Raw genomic sequence first — 16,852 nt, forward strand, 5'->3', positions numbered from 1 at the left:
TTTTTATTAGCCATTCAATGTTTTCTTCACTTCTCTGGCAAGAGGTCAGTGGGTCTTCCTTATAATGCTGGAAGACCTGTGTGGCTTTGGTCCTCCAGCCTCTGGCTAAACAAGTCTGCTCAACAGCAAGTTTGCCTTGGACCTCCATTTCTCATGCCCTGCCACTCTGCTGACCTGTGAAATCTGTTTCCCTGAGCTGTTCACTGCACTTAACTATAGCTATTAACTATTAGCTATTGCTGTTCACTGCACTTAACTAACTCTACAGCTCCAGGTCCCAGAGGCAGATAATGGGAATGCGCTGCTGACTCCCTGCCCTTACTGTGCTGTTCCCAAGCTTTCACAACCACTTACATGAAACCTTGAAGACATTATGTTAATAAGCATTAAAACAACTTGAACTAGATTTCTCCCTTAGCTTCTACGGAAAGTACTCAGAGAAATGGCAGCAGCTAGTTAGCATATCAAAAAGCACAATACCTAAAGCCTAGGGGCTTCTTCCAAGGATTTTTCTCCCTGTAATAGAACAATATTACTCTCCCAGACCAGTTGATGGTCAACAGTTTATTTTACCTGGCTAACAAGAAACATGCCAGGAGGGGACACACTTACGACTGTGGTTCTCACAGCCAGTTTCTCACCCTTTTGCATAAAGAACATGGCATCTTTAACAAGAGTGATTTGAACATGATTTCAAAAGTACAAGAGCCTGCCATTTTTTGTGTACTCTCCAACAAGCTATTGGTGTTTATTTTTAGGTATCTGGTCAACTCAAAACTATTCCAGTGCTACTCAGGAAAGATACTATGGACCATCTGCATGCCTGGCCAGAGAGGACAGAGCACTCATCCTGCCATGCCAGATCACTGGCAGCACCATAATGAGAGGAGAACAGCTTCCTGTTGTCATGCTGTCACCAAGCAGCTAATTTGCTTTACAAGAAACAAAAAGCTCACCTTCTAAGCCAACAATAAGCTGTCTGCATAGCCTTTTGCCTTTTGCCTCCCCCCCCCCCCGCTGACAAGGAGGAGGTAAAGCACCTTTTGGCTGCGCGTTCAGCCTTTGTTTGCTTAAAGAGCCCTCACAGTGCCCACAGGATCATCACTGTGTTGTTTCATCAAGTATGTCTGTTTTAAATATAAATGCCTATATTAATTAATAGCTAATTAGCTCTGATGTCATGGCTTGGGGCAGCAACTATAACGCTTGGATTTTGGGGGCTTCTGTAGCCCTGAGCTGGAAGGTATCTGAACAGCTTCTCTGTGGAAATGGCACATGTATATTTGTGTTACAGCTCATGTATAGCTGGCATTGGAGTGTGAAAGAAGTTTGAGAAAGCTCAGAGAAGATGAAATCTTGAAGTTTTGTTTTACCACATATGTTTTCATGCATGCGTAAAAGTAGTTGTTTTTCAAAATCTTAGATTTTGGCGAAATGCATTTGACCCTTTGCAGGGTCACCGACCTGGCACAGAACTCAACAACTTTCCAACTTCCAAGTTGCTGGCTCAATAGCCTTAAAAAAAATTAGGCTTTTTAAAGGGGAAGTCTCAAAAGTCCTTAGTCTGTTCTAAAAGACTTGTTCTTCCTTAGTATAATACACAAGAATATGCATGGCTTAATTGCTTTAGATGAAATTTGTTACCCTACCCCCAAAAGATTACTCGAGAAGTATATCCAGCATGGAAAACATTTCATGTTTCACAAAGGTATAAGCAATGCAAAAAAGAAAGCTATAATGGAAAACAATAGTGCAGACGGTAGTACCATCATAAATACTAAAAAAGCATTGACTTACCCGAGAAAATTCCAGCCACCGATACTGAAAGCGTCTGCTGAGGTTAAATAACCTTGAATAAACCATCCTCCACACCAGATAATTGGCAACAGTCCTGTTAAATTAGACATATTTTTATCAGACATTAAAATGCATATGATGCACTGCAAAGCTACCACAGAAATATCTCTACAAACATTCGAACTGAATGCTAGAAATTTCACCTTGAAAATTAATGAGTGGTGACCAAATTGATAAATCCCTATTATACAGAAGAATTTGTATGATGGCAGCCAGTTAATGTGTAATTGCCTAGTGATAACCATCTTCTAGAGAATATTTATAATGAGTCTATCTCCTAGTATGTCATTTTTGGGTAATGCTTTTTTTTCATGGAGATGTTTTCCATATAAGTGGCAAGAACTGTGTCATAATAGTAATTGCATAAAAATTCTACGGAGAGACAGGAAAGAAAAGTGATTTTTCTCTTGTAAATCAAAGTGAATGTTATCTTTCCCCATTACTAGGACGGGAAAACGGTAACCATGAAACAAAATAAATAATTGTCCATCCCATATATACTAGGTACTACCGTTATCTTATAATGTACTTCTCATTAGAAGATATTGGTTTACTTTAAAAAAAACTTACTAGCCACAGAGTTTATATATTAAGTATTACCACTCATATTTTCAGATAGATAATTGAAATACCAAAAAGGGAATTCTCAGTAGCAAGAATTTCATACAAACTGAGGCTGAGAGAGCCAGGAAAAATTTGTTTGAACTTCCCAGAAGACCTGACACTCATGCCCTTTCTTAAACTTGAAGCACTTGACTAGAGGATTTATCTAGCCAAAACTGAGCTATCTTCGTGCTCAGCAGTGGCCATATGAGGTAAAACTGCACTGCAAAGTAAGCCATTCAACTTCACATAGTCTCAAAAACAAGTCCAGTAATGGCCTAAATACAGTATGCTCATTTTGCCTTATAGATGACATAGTTTTCAACACAGTCATTGCTCAAAGCTATGGCTAGTTGTTTGCTGTACACTGAGCATTGCATAACATTTTAGACAGGCCACAAAGACTCTTCTATATGGAGGAAAATTGCTCTTTTGCACCAGAAGATGCTGTGATGAACTATCTGAACAAACTCCTTTCTAAAACACCCATTTCTTCAGCCTTTGGTCCCTGTAGGAGTGCAGCAGTGCAGCTGTTCGTACAGTGTCCCTCTATTAGCTTCACTTACAGATGCGTCCCCTACCTGGATCATAACTGGTTATAAACTCACTCTGGGGCGGTATTGTCTGCACACCAGCATTCACCTGAGCCATAACTTCAATTTTGCTGCTAACCTAGCTCCAATCTACCTACTCAGGCCTCTGGCTCAAGATATGCTGCTGCTGCAAGCTTAAACTCTTGGCCCCTGAGCTGGGGAGCTGAGAACGAGGTGAGAACAGAGAGGCTTAAGGCAAACTGAAGCAGAATATTGTCTATTAATGACTGAGCGCATCACACCCTAGTCCCTTCAGTTGAGCACAGCCATCCAAACAGGATTTCACCACAGAGTGCACATGTGTAGCTGTCTCTGCACTGGTATACGTACTAACAGTGCGAAAATACGGCTTTCTGGCCAGGCACAGAGGTGTGCAGCTTGGAAAGGCACGTGGTCTATAACATCACCTGATTTGGGGTACTGCTGCGAGCTGTTCTAGCCCGACTGAAGCTAGCACAAGAGCCAGACTGCAGTTAGCACAAGTCTGCATATTTGTGTGTAGCTGTGCTACAGTAGCTGCACATCCAGTGATGGTCTGGGCAAAGCATCTGTGTTTCTAATTGTTTAAGTCCGCATATTCTGCAAGGTTAGAAATATGGTCAGCCCAGCTGAAACAGAAAAACTACAGAGTACAATCACTAACTGTCACCACACTACTAATGCCACTAACTAGCTAACTGTCACCACAAAGTTGGACTCTTAACAATCAGTAGTGTCTGGGGCCAGTGACAGCCGTTTTAGAGGATGAGCGAATTGCTGCAAGTCCTGCCTTTTACTCTCCTCATCATCCCTCTTGCCAAGGAGAGAGACTTTCACAAAGCACACATGGAAAGAGAGAGCACCGCAGCAAGCATGCATCCTCCTTCCACTTCGTCTCCTAGGCGCTCAGGTCTGAATACATCCCATGCAACGCAGGGTGCAACACTAGGTATGCCACGTAACACTAGGCATGTCCCCTCCTTTAGGATCCAGATATATCACATAGCACATGCAAATCCCCACAAAAATCATAAAATATATCTGACAAATGCTTTTTAGCATGAATAATATACATTTATAGCACAGTACATGTCACAGCAGCCAGCACAGTTAGCTGTGATTAAATGATCAAACCATTTTGAGATAATCTTTAGGCTCATTAAAAACTCATTCCAACCTAAGCAACAATACCAGAAAGATATACGTTTTCAGCTTTAAGCATTGGAAGTGTGGACTTTCCTCAGTCAATGGCAACTAAAGTACCCTGAAAGATTTCAGCTCTAGTTTGTTTTGTAAATGACCTAAATTCCACAAGCCTCACAACTATGTGCCACAGGTATTTCAGCAGAGCTGGCTGGCATCCATGCTCCTGCAGCAGCTACCAAATCCTTCAGTTTATTAGAAAGCAATTTTGTGAATCTAAAACAGTATCTATATGAGTCCTACAGATTAAAAGGTTTAAAGACCTCATTTCCATCAAAAGTTTCAGGTAAAAGACCTGAACAAAGTGGACCACTATCATGAAGCAATGCCACATCACAATGTAGTGCTTAATTGCTACAAAAAAAACAATCAAACAAAAAAATCAATTCTCCCTTCTGTGTGCTTCCTGTTTGTATTTGGAGGTGTTTATCCTTACCTCCATGCTGGGGAACCTTGTTCAAATTGGTAGTGAATGAATGATTGAAATTTGTAAAGGATAAATTTTGAAAAGGTGATGTATTCAAAGACACAAATATCCATGATAATTCAAAAAGCTTTGTAACAGATGTAAGTGATGAAGGCAGGTATCAGTTTCAGGAAATATCCCACAATTAATTGAGGTTTATTTTAATTTGGGCAGGTAGAGAGAGATGACACCACCTAAAACCAAGCTCTCTGATGAAATTATAGTAATTTCTGACTGTAAACACACTAGAATCCATAGATGCATAAGATACAAAACATCAGGAAAACTTTCATTTCAAAGCGCAGAAGAATGTTTATTTGTTATTATTTTCAGAATGATTCATATTTTATCTGAATCTGTTTACCTATTTTTAGCATGTTTATTTTGCCTTTTTGGCTAACTATATAAACTTAAAAATATTGAATGGCTTCGCTTAGTTTTAAAAATAACACTTCTTAGTTAGGAAATGCCTACAATACATATTTTGGGGTAATTTTCATCCCAGTCCCACAAATAAGGTCACTGAGGCTCAGAGAAGTTGACCTCTTCACATGGAGTGAAATACAATACCAAAATAAAACACACAAATCCCATCCACACTTCCAATGAGACTAGAGCGCTTGTTGTTGTAACCTTTGGGAAGATCACAGTACATAGTCCCTATTTTAACTTCAAAATGATTGTTACAGAGAGAAGTGTGGGCTGACTCTCTCTGAACCAAGATGACTGTTATTGTGATACACACTCCCAAAGGAAGTGGTAGAGAGCTTGTTTGCTGGGACAGTTAAAATTATACCAGCACTTATGAATATCTGCTAAGGAATGCTGTAACCTGTCTGGGAATAAAGTGGGTTATGCATGTAAAATTCTAGGACTTTGTAATATTTTAATCCACACATGCAGTGACAATAAAGAGGATAGATTTAGTATGAGACAGTTGCACAAATTAATTGACGTTTTAATAAAAATAGATCTCTTACACAGATTTTGAGATCTGCTTAAATTTTGTATGCATAGTTGAGTTGTGAATCAAGTTATAACTACTAAAAAACCTCTGTCTGTAGTGCTAAGGGCACAAGTTCAAGCGAAATAATTCTAACTCAGCACTCCAACTAATTTTTCAGAGGCAGATGAGGACTACTGAGGAAATCTAGTGCGCTCATCCCTTTCCAAAAAAAGTTTCCTCTTTGCACCGTGGGAATTGCAGCGTGCTTCTAGATTTGTACATCTATGTTGCTTGCCCCATACTGCAAAGATGCAGTAAGATCAGCAACGGGAAACCAGTTATCCATTCTGACATCCACAAGAATTGTAAAACTGCTTCCTACAACAGCTGCAAAGACCTCTGTAACAAGGACACTCTTTACTGTATCCTATTTATTGCTCTGCTATAATGAACCAGCAGACAGGTAGAGATTGTGTCTGTACCACACTGCAGCCACACATTTCAAGCCCAATGCAGTAACTTGATTATATTCAGAGGCGTTACCCAGTAAAAAACAGGCAGATTCTATGAAATTCACTCTGCACTCTGCTTATGTGGTATTTCCTAGTAACACTGCAATGTCAATGATTTCATGATTCAAAACTGTTTAGCAGGTTTCTCTGAGGGAACAGTTTTTAGTATGTCAATTGTGAGTCCGTATGACTTGACACTTCCATCACAGAGAACTGCTTCTGCAGCCAGACTTAATTTTCACTCCATTCTTCCCTCTCCCTGAAACAAACTTCACCAAGTGGATCGCCCGATCACTGAGGCAGGAACCATCTTTTCGTGCCACATTTGAATAGTGCCTCTGCCAGCAGGGTGCTCATCTGGGAAGGGGGCACAAAAGGTGCTGGAATAAAAGTACAGTTTAGCAATACAAGCTTTGTGACTGAAAACAATATGAGCTCAGTCAAAGTAAAAGTGTATTTAAATCCACAGTAACACCTCCAAATATTCAACCGCCTCTCCTAATGATGCTGAATCTCCTGAAGAGATTCAGACGTTAATTCATATTCTAATCACTGAAGCAAGTCTAAGATTTTGGAATGCTTTACTAGGAATTTATCTGTAGAAATATTTACTATAACAAATCAAATTCATGTTGTTTGCATTAATTTAACCTTTTAAATGTCATATGGAGAATGACAAATGGGATTACCCACACTGTTAAGCCTTTAGAGTTTACCCTAGAGGCAAATGCTAAGGCTTCATTGTTAGGGGCTTGCATTAATAAGATTTCCTGATTTTCTCAAGCCGCATAACAAGTTTACTTCTGGAGCAAACTATGACATTTTAAGTAACGAACATTATCAGCTAATAGATAAACATGGTCTTTGTTATCATGCAGTGACTCTTTGGATGAATTTTATGTACAAGAATTTGAAGTCTACTTGGGTTTAGTTTAGCATTCTATTATTTGCTGTTTCTAACATTTTATGATGCAATTATCTTATCAGAAGACTTTTTTCAGTAGATTAAAAGTGGTGGCACACTATAGATATTTGTCTGAATTTTACAAAGTAAGGCTGTTTGATGATCTGGAAGCAGAACAAACAGTTATTTTTATTTTTATTACTGTTTGATCTTCTTGCCATTTTTACAAGTACTATGAATTCATGTAAACATTCTGTCATTGGAGGCATAGCAACAATATAAGAACAATGGTTCTGAATTATTCTTTTTTTATGAAATATAAATTTAGTTGTGACCATACCATACAATGAACAAAGAATGATTTTTTGGAGACAACATTTTAGCATTTTCAAAAAGCTCGGCAACACACATCAGCAGAGAGCAAAGTATCACAGAACCACTTAGATGTTATCAAAAAAGAGATGTTTCCAAATGGGATGTCATCTTCACATATACTTTTTTCATCACTTTGCCCTCTGCCTTGCTCCCCTGTGAAAAGCACATGTCTAGTAAGTCTAATCTGAGCTACTTGCATTTTACAGCTGTATTCTACAGAAGCAAATGATTTTGCAAGATACAAGACCTAAACCTACACAAGTACGAGAGGCTGAACCCATCTGCAAAGAGCAGCTTTACTGCAACCTCTGTTTTCTTTCAAGTAAAAAAGGTGCTTGAAAGGTGCTTTTACTACACACAGGCTAATAGCTAACTACTCATTCAGATGAAACCAAGCAGATCTTTTGCCTAAACAAAGTCTCAATTCCAAGAACATTTGGGGCACCTGAAAAACCCAGAAAGTGTCCGGCATTTGATGTCCCCTCATGAGTAAGTGTGAAACCATCATAGGATCCTTACTTTTTCCTTTCATTTTCTAGTATCCTGAATAAATCTTTGAAGTACTGCGGAACACGGACAATCACGTTTTCTGAAGGACCTATATCTTTAAGCTCAGGGTAGAGCCTAGTGTCAATCACCTTCTTGATGTATCCCAGCCAGTCAAACTGAAATGACAAAGAAAAGGCTGGTTATGCAGTTTATGAGGAGAGATGATATAATAATTAACTCACATGTTTGAGACTAATGGCTTCAGAGCTTTACTTATTAAAAAATTAGGAACTAGAACACTAGTCTTCAGCAAATGTTTTCAAACTTCAGTAAAGTTCAACTGTATTTAAAAGAACAGATGCTATAACTGATAACACACATTCCTAGTGTTATTCCTTTAAAATGCTGCTCTCTGCACACTAAAAGCAACTTTGATTATATAGATCAGACATTAAAAGAACAATTTTGCAATTATCCCCAACTAACCTGTGGAATCATGGCACTAAGCTCTGATATATTCATTTTATTGTACATCACCTCACTGGTTCGATTCTCATATGGAATCATGATCTGGAGAGGGAAAAAAAAAAGCAATGAAAACAAGGATTATCTTCCAAGGATCCACTCTTACACTACCACTGTCCATCACAACCCTACTGTAGAACTATCTCACCACTCATTTTCCAAGTGTTCATGACATTATCTTTCTGAAGACGGCAATTAACTAGGAGAGGTGGAACATAGTTCACTGTCAGTTTAACCCATTTCTGGGGTATTTAATGAGCCACATGTCTCCTCTGAACACATTGGTATAATTAAACTGGTCTGAAGAAATGCTTGTGGATTCCTAAGAGAACCTAATCCATTAATATTCATTCATCCTGTCATTGCAAATAGAAACCAACTCAAAACTATATAGCTTTAAAGGTCAAATCTGAGATGGGGATGCTGGGAATACATTTCATCTCTTGGATTTGAACATGCACCCTGCTATGTATGGTCTGATCCCATCTGGGGGAACAGCCCCAATTTCTCCCTCTTTTGCCCCAGTATCACAATTTCCATAGCAGGAAACCAGGGTATATAGGCTACACATGAGCAAAAGCATTCCCCAACCAGGCTTCTCATCTGCATGAGCAGAGGAGCCAGGCCTCAGGGTCTTTGGCAACTGCAGCACCAAAGTCGAAGGACATAGCAAAAGAAATCCTAAATATAAAGTAAGTTCGTTTATAAATGACAAGGGACATTCAGATTCCAAGATGGCAGTTTGGTCCATAATAGAGATACAGACCAAATAATAGATACAGCTCAAAATTTTCTCACTGCTCAAGAGATACAGGAATTCCTGATGGTAATTCTAGCCCAGCTCTAAGGTAAATCCTATGCAACAGGCTTTACCCTGGACAGTTTAAACAGGACACACAGGCTGACACCAGACTAATCAGACAATTGGCAATTTTCCAACAAAATTTCTACAGTAAACGTCTGCGGTTTTACTGTTGCTTAAGCCATACAGAAAAAATGACTTTCTTCTCCCTTTCTGCAAATCACATTTATCTGACAAATCTTTAAACTCTTCTTGAACCCACTTGCTCCTTTCCTCTCCCAAAATTCTCCCACTTCCTCCAGTAATTCAAATCTACTTGTAATCTTCCTTCTACACAACAAGCTCTACCCAAGTATGCCGCTCCTTCCTATGTCCACAGCATCTTCCCTTATTCTTGCTGTCTCTCTTCCTGAGTTTGCACACAAGTCCTCCTTTAAGTATGTTCACTTAAAATGAATACAAAGGAACATGGGGTATAGTAAAAGACCAAGTGACAACAAACAGGACGGTCTGTCTTGAAATCACACCAAGATGTTTTTATAATCCATTGGGCTCATTAGGAATCACGTCACATTCCATGTCCCTGGACTTACGCCTAATATCTGAATATATTTTAGGGGGATTATTCATACTAAAGGGAAATTAGATAACTGTGAGCCAGTATGGCTTGTTCCATAAAGATATGCACTACTGACCTGGAGGGCTGTTACATGATCCATGTCATCTTATATGGCACTTCACATGTACACTAAATCTGTGGATTAAACCTCTGTAAGACATTTGTCAAGTAAAGCATTGGAGCTAACAGAGGTAGCAATGCATCTTCTTATCACATCGCTAAAACAGAACAAACATTTCCTGTTTTTCCAGTCTGCTGGGTCACAAAGAAGTATTTGTCCGTTAGTACCAGACAGGTTATACAGTGGACTGTGGTGCTAAATAAGTGAAGCTGAATATTGGGCTTTATGTAGAGGTTTGACAAAATTTCATCTCTGCTTTCAGCAGAGAGATGGAAACTCATTGATTTCTTACTATTGTGAATGGCCCTCGATTCTGCACAGACACCATTAAAAAGTATTACTGCCTTTCCTCCTTTCGACGCCAAAAGCAGAATCCAGGCAAGAGTCATTTTTCCACTGCATCACCTGTCCTGAGCAACAGCCTTCTTTAGTAACGGCAGACCCAGCATTTCACAGGGGACAGTGGGAAAGATAGCTTCTTTCCTTGACAACACAAAGAAATCCTCAGCTCAGCTGGCAATTGTGCACATCAGTGTCAAGTATGGCCCAACTTTTGCTGGTTTCAGCACTGAGAGAAATTCTTCTCTCCAGCTTTGGGAGAAGAAAAAGCATTAGGGGATTTTCAATTCCTGCAGCAGACATACTAACACATGCATACTGGTAAGCAGAAATGCTGTTTTGGCCTGCAACGGTCCTAAATTAAACTCCACAAAGGGGCAAAAATATGGCTGAGTAAACCAGTCAGACACTGAGTGCCAGATATAAATCTGCTTTAGCTTTACCAAAGTCAGCTTGGTCCCATAAATTAAAACTCTCGGAAGTTTCTTGTCCTCTCCCCCAGGGTACCCCAAGAAAGCAGTTCAGGAACTAACTGTGGTACTGTTAAAATCAACATGCTTTCCTTAGGAAGTGCCAATGTCCTACATCAGTCTTGTATTACTTTTAGACTATGCCTCAGAGAATCAATGCACTCTGCTTCCTGAATAGATCGTAATGTAGCATCAGCTGCACAACAGTGACTCAAATTCTGTCAAAATTCAGAATTAATACTAACATTTCAAAGGACCAAATGTATTTGGCTAGTTTGGTTAGGGCTTTTTATCCCCCCAGAATAAAATAATGAGTTTCACAATTAAGTAATACAGGAAGATTGTTTTGTTTTGGGCTTTTTACTCCTCCTTTTTTCACTAGGTTCGACTCTTTTCCTTCTCCTTCCAAAAAGTATTATTGCTAAGGCCGTTGATATAACAACTTTCTATTTTGCAACTTTGCAACAGGATTGCACTTTGTTTTTAAAGCTAGCTCCAGTCCCACATAAGAAAACTACCAACCTCAGCTATTTTAATTTCCAATCTTAGAACTGACTTCATATCAGACTCAGCTCGTGAAGCATTTGCACCCAGAAGCACTGCTGTATCAACCATGAACTGCAAAAAGGCATCTCGGTACTGTAAAGAGAAAAAGAGTGAAATGATGACTGGATTTGCTCTTGAACACAGCTGTAGCAGTAGGTCGCAAGTGCACAGATACAGTAAGGAACAGAATACCTTGTACTTTTAGGCCTGTGCAACCATACCAAAGTAATACTTTCCTTACCTTGAATGCCTGCTTTTTTATCAAGGAGAAAAGGGGAAATAACCCCATAAATACACTGTGCAGGAGAGACAGAAATACGTTCTGTGGTTCACTGAGTATAAATTTCAAGATATGCAAATGACACTTCTGGATTAGACTGAAAACACTTACAGCCCTTATGATGCCATTAGACATCATGGATGTGTGTACACAAACACTTTATGCAAACTCATACTGCAATCAGTGCAGGACTGAAGAAGTACTTACATCTATAAGTTTACTGGCTGAGAGGATAGGGAAATAAAGCGACACTTCTTTGACCTCTCTCTCCCTCCTGTATCCGTGCCGTGGCACTACAAAGACATACCTGCTAGAGTGCTCTGGTTTTCCCCTGGCTATACTAATACAGCATAATTTAGTCTGTGTATACACAAGTGTTAGCAAAATATATTGTATGTAATGATACAGTAACTATGTGCATGGTACCTCCCCTCTGGCATTATCTTTCAGAGGTTTCTGAGGAATCAGATTGCTTTTTATTGAATCCTACTGGCCCATAGTCCACCAAGAGCAGAATATATTCCAATACATTACCAGTTTTTATCTCGTTAGAGGATACAATTCTTTGGATTCTGGCATCATCTAGTCAGATGTAGCTAGAAAACTCACTGACTTCTCAGGGAACACAAAAGGGAAGCTAAACTGTAAAACCTTAATAGCAAGGACTAGTCCCCCACGAAAATCTGAGTGGTTATTTTCTTTGAGCCTTGGGCTACATGTGCCGGATACTACCCACAATTCTTCCCCAAGTGAAGCGGAAAAAGGTATTGTCATTGTCAAATATTGATACATACCCTAAAACCCTTTGACAAACATCACCAGTTCACGACTACTGTCTGCAGAAAAGTGGCAAGAAACTTACTGACAAGCTATAGCAGAGCACTAAGAAATCATAAAGAGAGGGGGGAGGAAGAGGAAATGAGCACTTAATCTGTTGAGGAATTCTTCTTTCCTTAGTTAAGTAAACTCAGGTTAATTAGATTATAGTAATCTGCAATGGTACTTGAAACGTGTTCAGACTTCTGGCCTAACTGAGACAAACCAAATCTTAGAAAAAATTACATTGGTGTGAGAAACTTTTCAAGAGTGTTTGTGGTGGTGGTGTTTTCTAATAGAAAATATCCTGAAAAATATAAAAACAAACCACAACCCATTCTCAGTACAGAGCTCAACAAACCAAAAGCAGCCATGAAGGGGAAGAAAACCCACGCTACCAAGCAAAAATGATTACATGGAGTTCAAGTTAATAGTACTTACAGATTTAGCTTCTGTGGTGTTTTCTAGATAATCCTCTCGAGATGCAAGAGATAGGCTTGCTTGATCTAGCTGTTAAAAATAACAGGAAAAAGTATTTAATAATTAAATTCATAAGTATTTTTTAAATCTAAAGCCCACAGCCTATTTCATATTTCTACATTTTTAGGAATTCACTGAAATAAAAAAAACTAGAATCTCAAATGAATGAATAAGTAAATGTCATCTTTTCCCTATTGACTGAGGTTCTTAAGCTTTAAAATATACTACAAACAAAATAATACAAATGATTCATTAATAGCAGAGTAGGAGTGGTGCTCAGTGTAATTCTGATTCTTTGAAAAAAACAGTATCACCTTCTGTCAGCACGTTAAAGTAAAAAGAATATACTCCTATGTTTTGCAGATGTATGTCCTGGCAGTAGCAAACCTCAGACACTTCGGTCTATTTCAATTATGTGGCCGTTGCTTTAAATACTCCTATGCATTTTCCTGGCTTAAGAGTCAGATTTGACAACCAGCTGAAACCAAGAAAGCACAAATACGAGAAATAAACAAAAAAAGTGAACCAACTTCTTCGGCCCTCATGAAAAAAGATCATGTTGAATTCGGAACAAAGTTTTATTTGGAGCTTCTATTTTTTTTCCTCATCCATTCATGATCTGGAAATGCTGAACAAGGAAAAATGAATTTTGCAATAGAGCTGTTCTCACAAGCAGTCTGAAATACTTCACGGTACATCTGCACTCCCGAGAATTTGTTAAAATGTTGACAAAGTGGAATACTGGCTGGCAGATGCCTACTGCAAATCAAGTTCTTAATCAAATTAACAAAAACAGATTACCTTAAGGAATATAGTTATTAATACCATGTATGAATTCAGTATTCATACTGAACTGTGTATTTAGTTACTTAGATACCTAATTCTTAGGTACTACTAAGCATATTGCGCAAAGATACTACTAGGTGTAGTTCATTTTCAAGAGACCAACAATAAGGATATTTCCAAACCTGCCACTGGGAGGTGACTTGGACTGAAAGGTCCAAGAGAGACCTAACTGTTTCCTCTCCTGATTCTACTCTTTCAGTTCTTTGAAGCAAATCTCAAGCCAAAGCAATTCAGACAAGACCTGAACAGCATCTTAGCAGAATCACTTCCTTAATACAGGAAACTTGATCTGCCATTGACTTAATTACTTGGGAGACTGTCCTAGAGATGGGGAAAAGTTACCCTTGCAATTTCATACCAGACAAATGCCTCAGACAAATGACATTTTAAAGAACTGAGCCAAAATCAACACCGACTCCAGTACCACCACAGTCAGCTGTTGTTTGATCCCTGAATATGGCTATATTCCTGCAGCTAACCAAGATGCTAGCAATGTAAGGATCTTTTTTGTGTATGTGTGTGTGATAAATGGTGTAATAACTTTCTACTTTGCCCCTTCACTCTTGGCTTCATCTACTATTTTCCTGCAGTAGTACTGGTCTGCTCTGGATACTCATCTCTACATCATTAACAACAACAACATATTTGGGCCCAGGCTCTCAGGCTTGCTATGATGACATCTAAGAGTAATGATTACAATTCTCTCTGAAGTGTCTTCAGACTACAGCTAGGCAACATTTTTTTGTCTTTTCCTCACTAATCTAAACCATTATTTAATGCCACACACTGTTAACCAGCTGGTAATGTGTTAGTTTAAAACCAATAGCAGTTCAGTAAAAAGGTAAGTAAATCCTGTATTTCAGGTCTGAACATGTTTGGGACACCTCTGTGTTGTAAGGTGCTATGTAAGCACAAGATAAGCACAAGAATAATATCTCAGGTTCAAAATATCTGCTACTGATACACCATTCTTCGTCTTCACAGACAAAAACATTCTTCATACAACAGATGAGTCACAAGCAGCATCCAGAATCCACCCAAGACTGGATATCCATCTCATTTTTACACACACAGACCCTGGACGTTATTTGACATGGAACGTATTTGACCTTTTTGGCCATTTGACAGGAGAGAATATTCTGTACACAAATATTCTTCAAAAGCATTTGGTATCTAGTTCTTCTAAATTCCCCTAAATTGGCACCTATGTACATCTATAAGTCAGTAGATATTAGCAACAATTTAAATGTAAACATTCCTGAATGCATTTTAAAAAATGAGATCACAAAATACCATGAAAAGAAGCCTACTGTATTGTACCTTCAGGATATATTGACTGGACATCTTGTCATCAGCAGCCACATATAAATGGATGAAGACAGAGTTACTGTATTGACCACGAAGAGTTGCCAGGGTTTGGACTAAGCTAAATTTCCTTTCTGACCACAGTCCTTCAGGTCCAATGTTTGATTCCAGCACAGGCCAGCGGAAAGGTGAATGCTTCAGTATACTTAACAGTGGTTTCACATCGGCTTTTTCAATTTTATCTGAAATGTCCAAGCGACAACAATTACTTTCCAGACAATTCAAATCCAGTAGCAGCCACAGGAGGCACAAAGATTTATTGACACTGATCGATTTCTAGGCAAGACAAAACACAACAGCTGAAACCTAATGCCTCTGGTCTACTTGGGAACAGAGAAGCAGAAGAGTCATGTCACATTTTATCTGGATCAAGGAATACAGGGCAAATCAGTGCCTTTTAAAAAAAGGAATGAAAGGAATGAAAAAAGTATTCCTTGCTTTGGAACCAGTAGAGGGACTTAACTGGTTCTGAGAAGGGGTTACTGTGCGTAATCAAGGCTAGAGCGGTCAATATCTGATCACCAAGACTTTGGGGCAGATCGTCCGAATTGCCAGCAGCCAGTTTCAGACCATGCTGGAAGGAAAAATTTCTTTCCTGCATAGGGTTAACAAAATTCTGAAAGAGATCCAGAAGGACAAAGGAAACTTTAAGAGACAAAATCTACTCCCCCAGCACTCAGGTCTCCCCCACATAGCTATGTTAACATGGTGTCATGTCCAAGCTAGCATAGATCACCTTGCAGCAATGTCCGTGAGCTCAGGAAGAGTGCTGTATGGGTGTGGCTATAGAGTGTCTAGTCCAAACTAGTTTGACATTCAGCTAACTCAAGAGTTAAAATTCAACTTCCTTTAAATCCCTTTCCTCACAATATTTCTGCACGGATGGGTGTTGACAGCCCCAGGTTCACAGACACACCGTGGCTGTAAAATTTCCATCAGAGGCTCCAAAAACAACGGGCTCCTCTGGCTTAGCAGACAATACCTCCCACGACACGGCTTTAGTATCCTTTTGCACAGGTAAGTAACCTTTCACAGTTCCCTGACATGCAGATGTCTCTGCAAAACTTATTTCTTCTGCCTTAATGCAGTTAATGTTAGCTGACTTCAGAAACAGACACAGGACTTCCTGCGTTCAGTTGAATGCCAGGAGGGAAAACCTGTGTGTCTGCATGGAGGTTCACAGCATTCATCGGAGAGCAAAAGGGCCTGCCTTTACAAACACAAGTAACACACAGCTGTCCCTCTCAAAGCAGGACACTTACGCTCATTCATACAGGAGGCGTAAAGGATCTTGGCCTTTTGTACAGCTTCACTGTCCCGTCTTCTGCTGATAGGTTTCTCAAGCAATGCTGAAAAAAGAAATGACATTCTTTCAATACCTTGGAAAGATGTAAGTACTGTCTGTTTGCCTGTCTCAGTGTTTGCTTTAATCTTAGCACATAGGTAATTAAGGATGAGGTACCGCATGTGTTTTCTTAAGCAATAACACAAACATAAGATGCATTTTCACTTTCTTCCACCCTCACACAGAATGCTTTTTTGTTTGTTTGGTTTTTAATAGCGTTATTTTAAAGCCAGATGACTGATACGGTTTATTGCCATCTTCACAAACAGCTATGTCAGCAAACTGAGGGGACAGGAAACTGTGGGGCCAGGGTGGGAACCATAGCCAGGATGGAGGGCAAGAATTCTTTCAAGTAGCTTAGCCTCTGGTGC

General features: G+C 39.3%; 1 protein-coding gene across 2 annotated transcripts in view; it reads right to left on the reverse strand.

Moving 5' to 3' along the window:
• The window catches only part of PHEX (phosphate regulating endopeptidase X-linked), a 106,865-nt gene that overhangs the window by 66,224 nt on the left and 23,789 nt on the right, over positions 1–16,852 (reverse strand). For both annotated transcript variants that reach the window (XR_010385380.1, XM_026120672.2), the window contains exons 4-10: positions 16,399–16,485; positions 15,092–15,318; positions 12,887–12,955; positions 11,326–11,442; positions 8,414–8,497; positions 7,958–8,103; positions 1,798–1,891 (exon numbers count right to left, since the gene is read on the reverse strand). Coding sequence is in view for 1 of the 2 variants with exons in the window: in XM_026120672.2 (XP_025976457.2) it covers positions 1,798–1,891; positions 7,958–8,103; positions 8,414–8,497; positions 11,326–11,442; positions 12,887–12,955; positions 15,092–15,318; positions 16,399–16,485 (824 nt within the window). In the remaining variant the exon portion in view is untranslated. The remainder of the gene's footprint in view (positions 1–1,797; positions 1,892–7,957; positions 8,104–8,413; positions 8,498–11,325; positions 11,443–12,886; positions 12,956–15,091; positions 15,319–16,398; positions 16,486–16,852) is intronic.

Source organism: Dromaius novaehollandiae, chromosome 1 (assembly GCF_036370855.1).
Source record: "Dromaius novaehollandiae isolate bDroNov1 chromosome 1, bDroNov1.hap1, whole genome shotgun sequence".
Lineage (NCBI taxonomy): Eukaryota > Metazoa > Chordata > Aves > Casuariiformes > Dromaiidae > Dromaius > Dromaius novaehollandiae.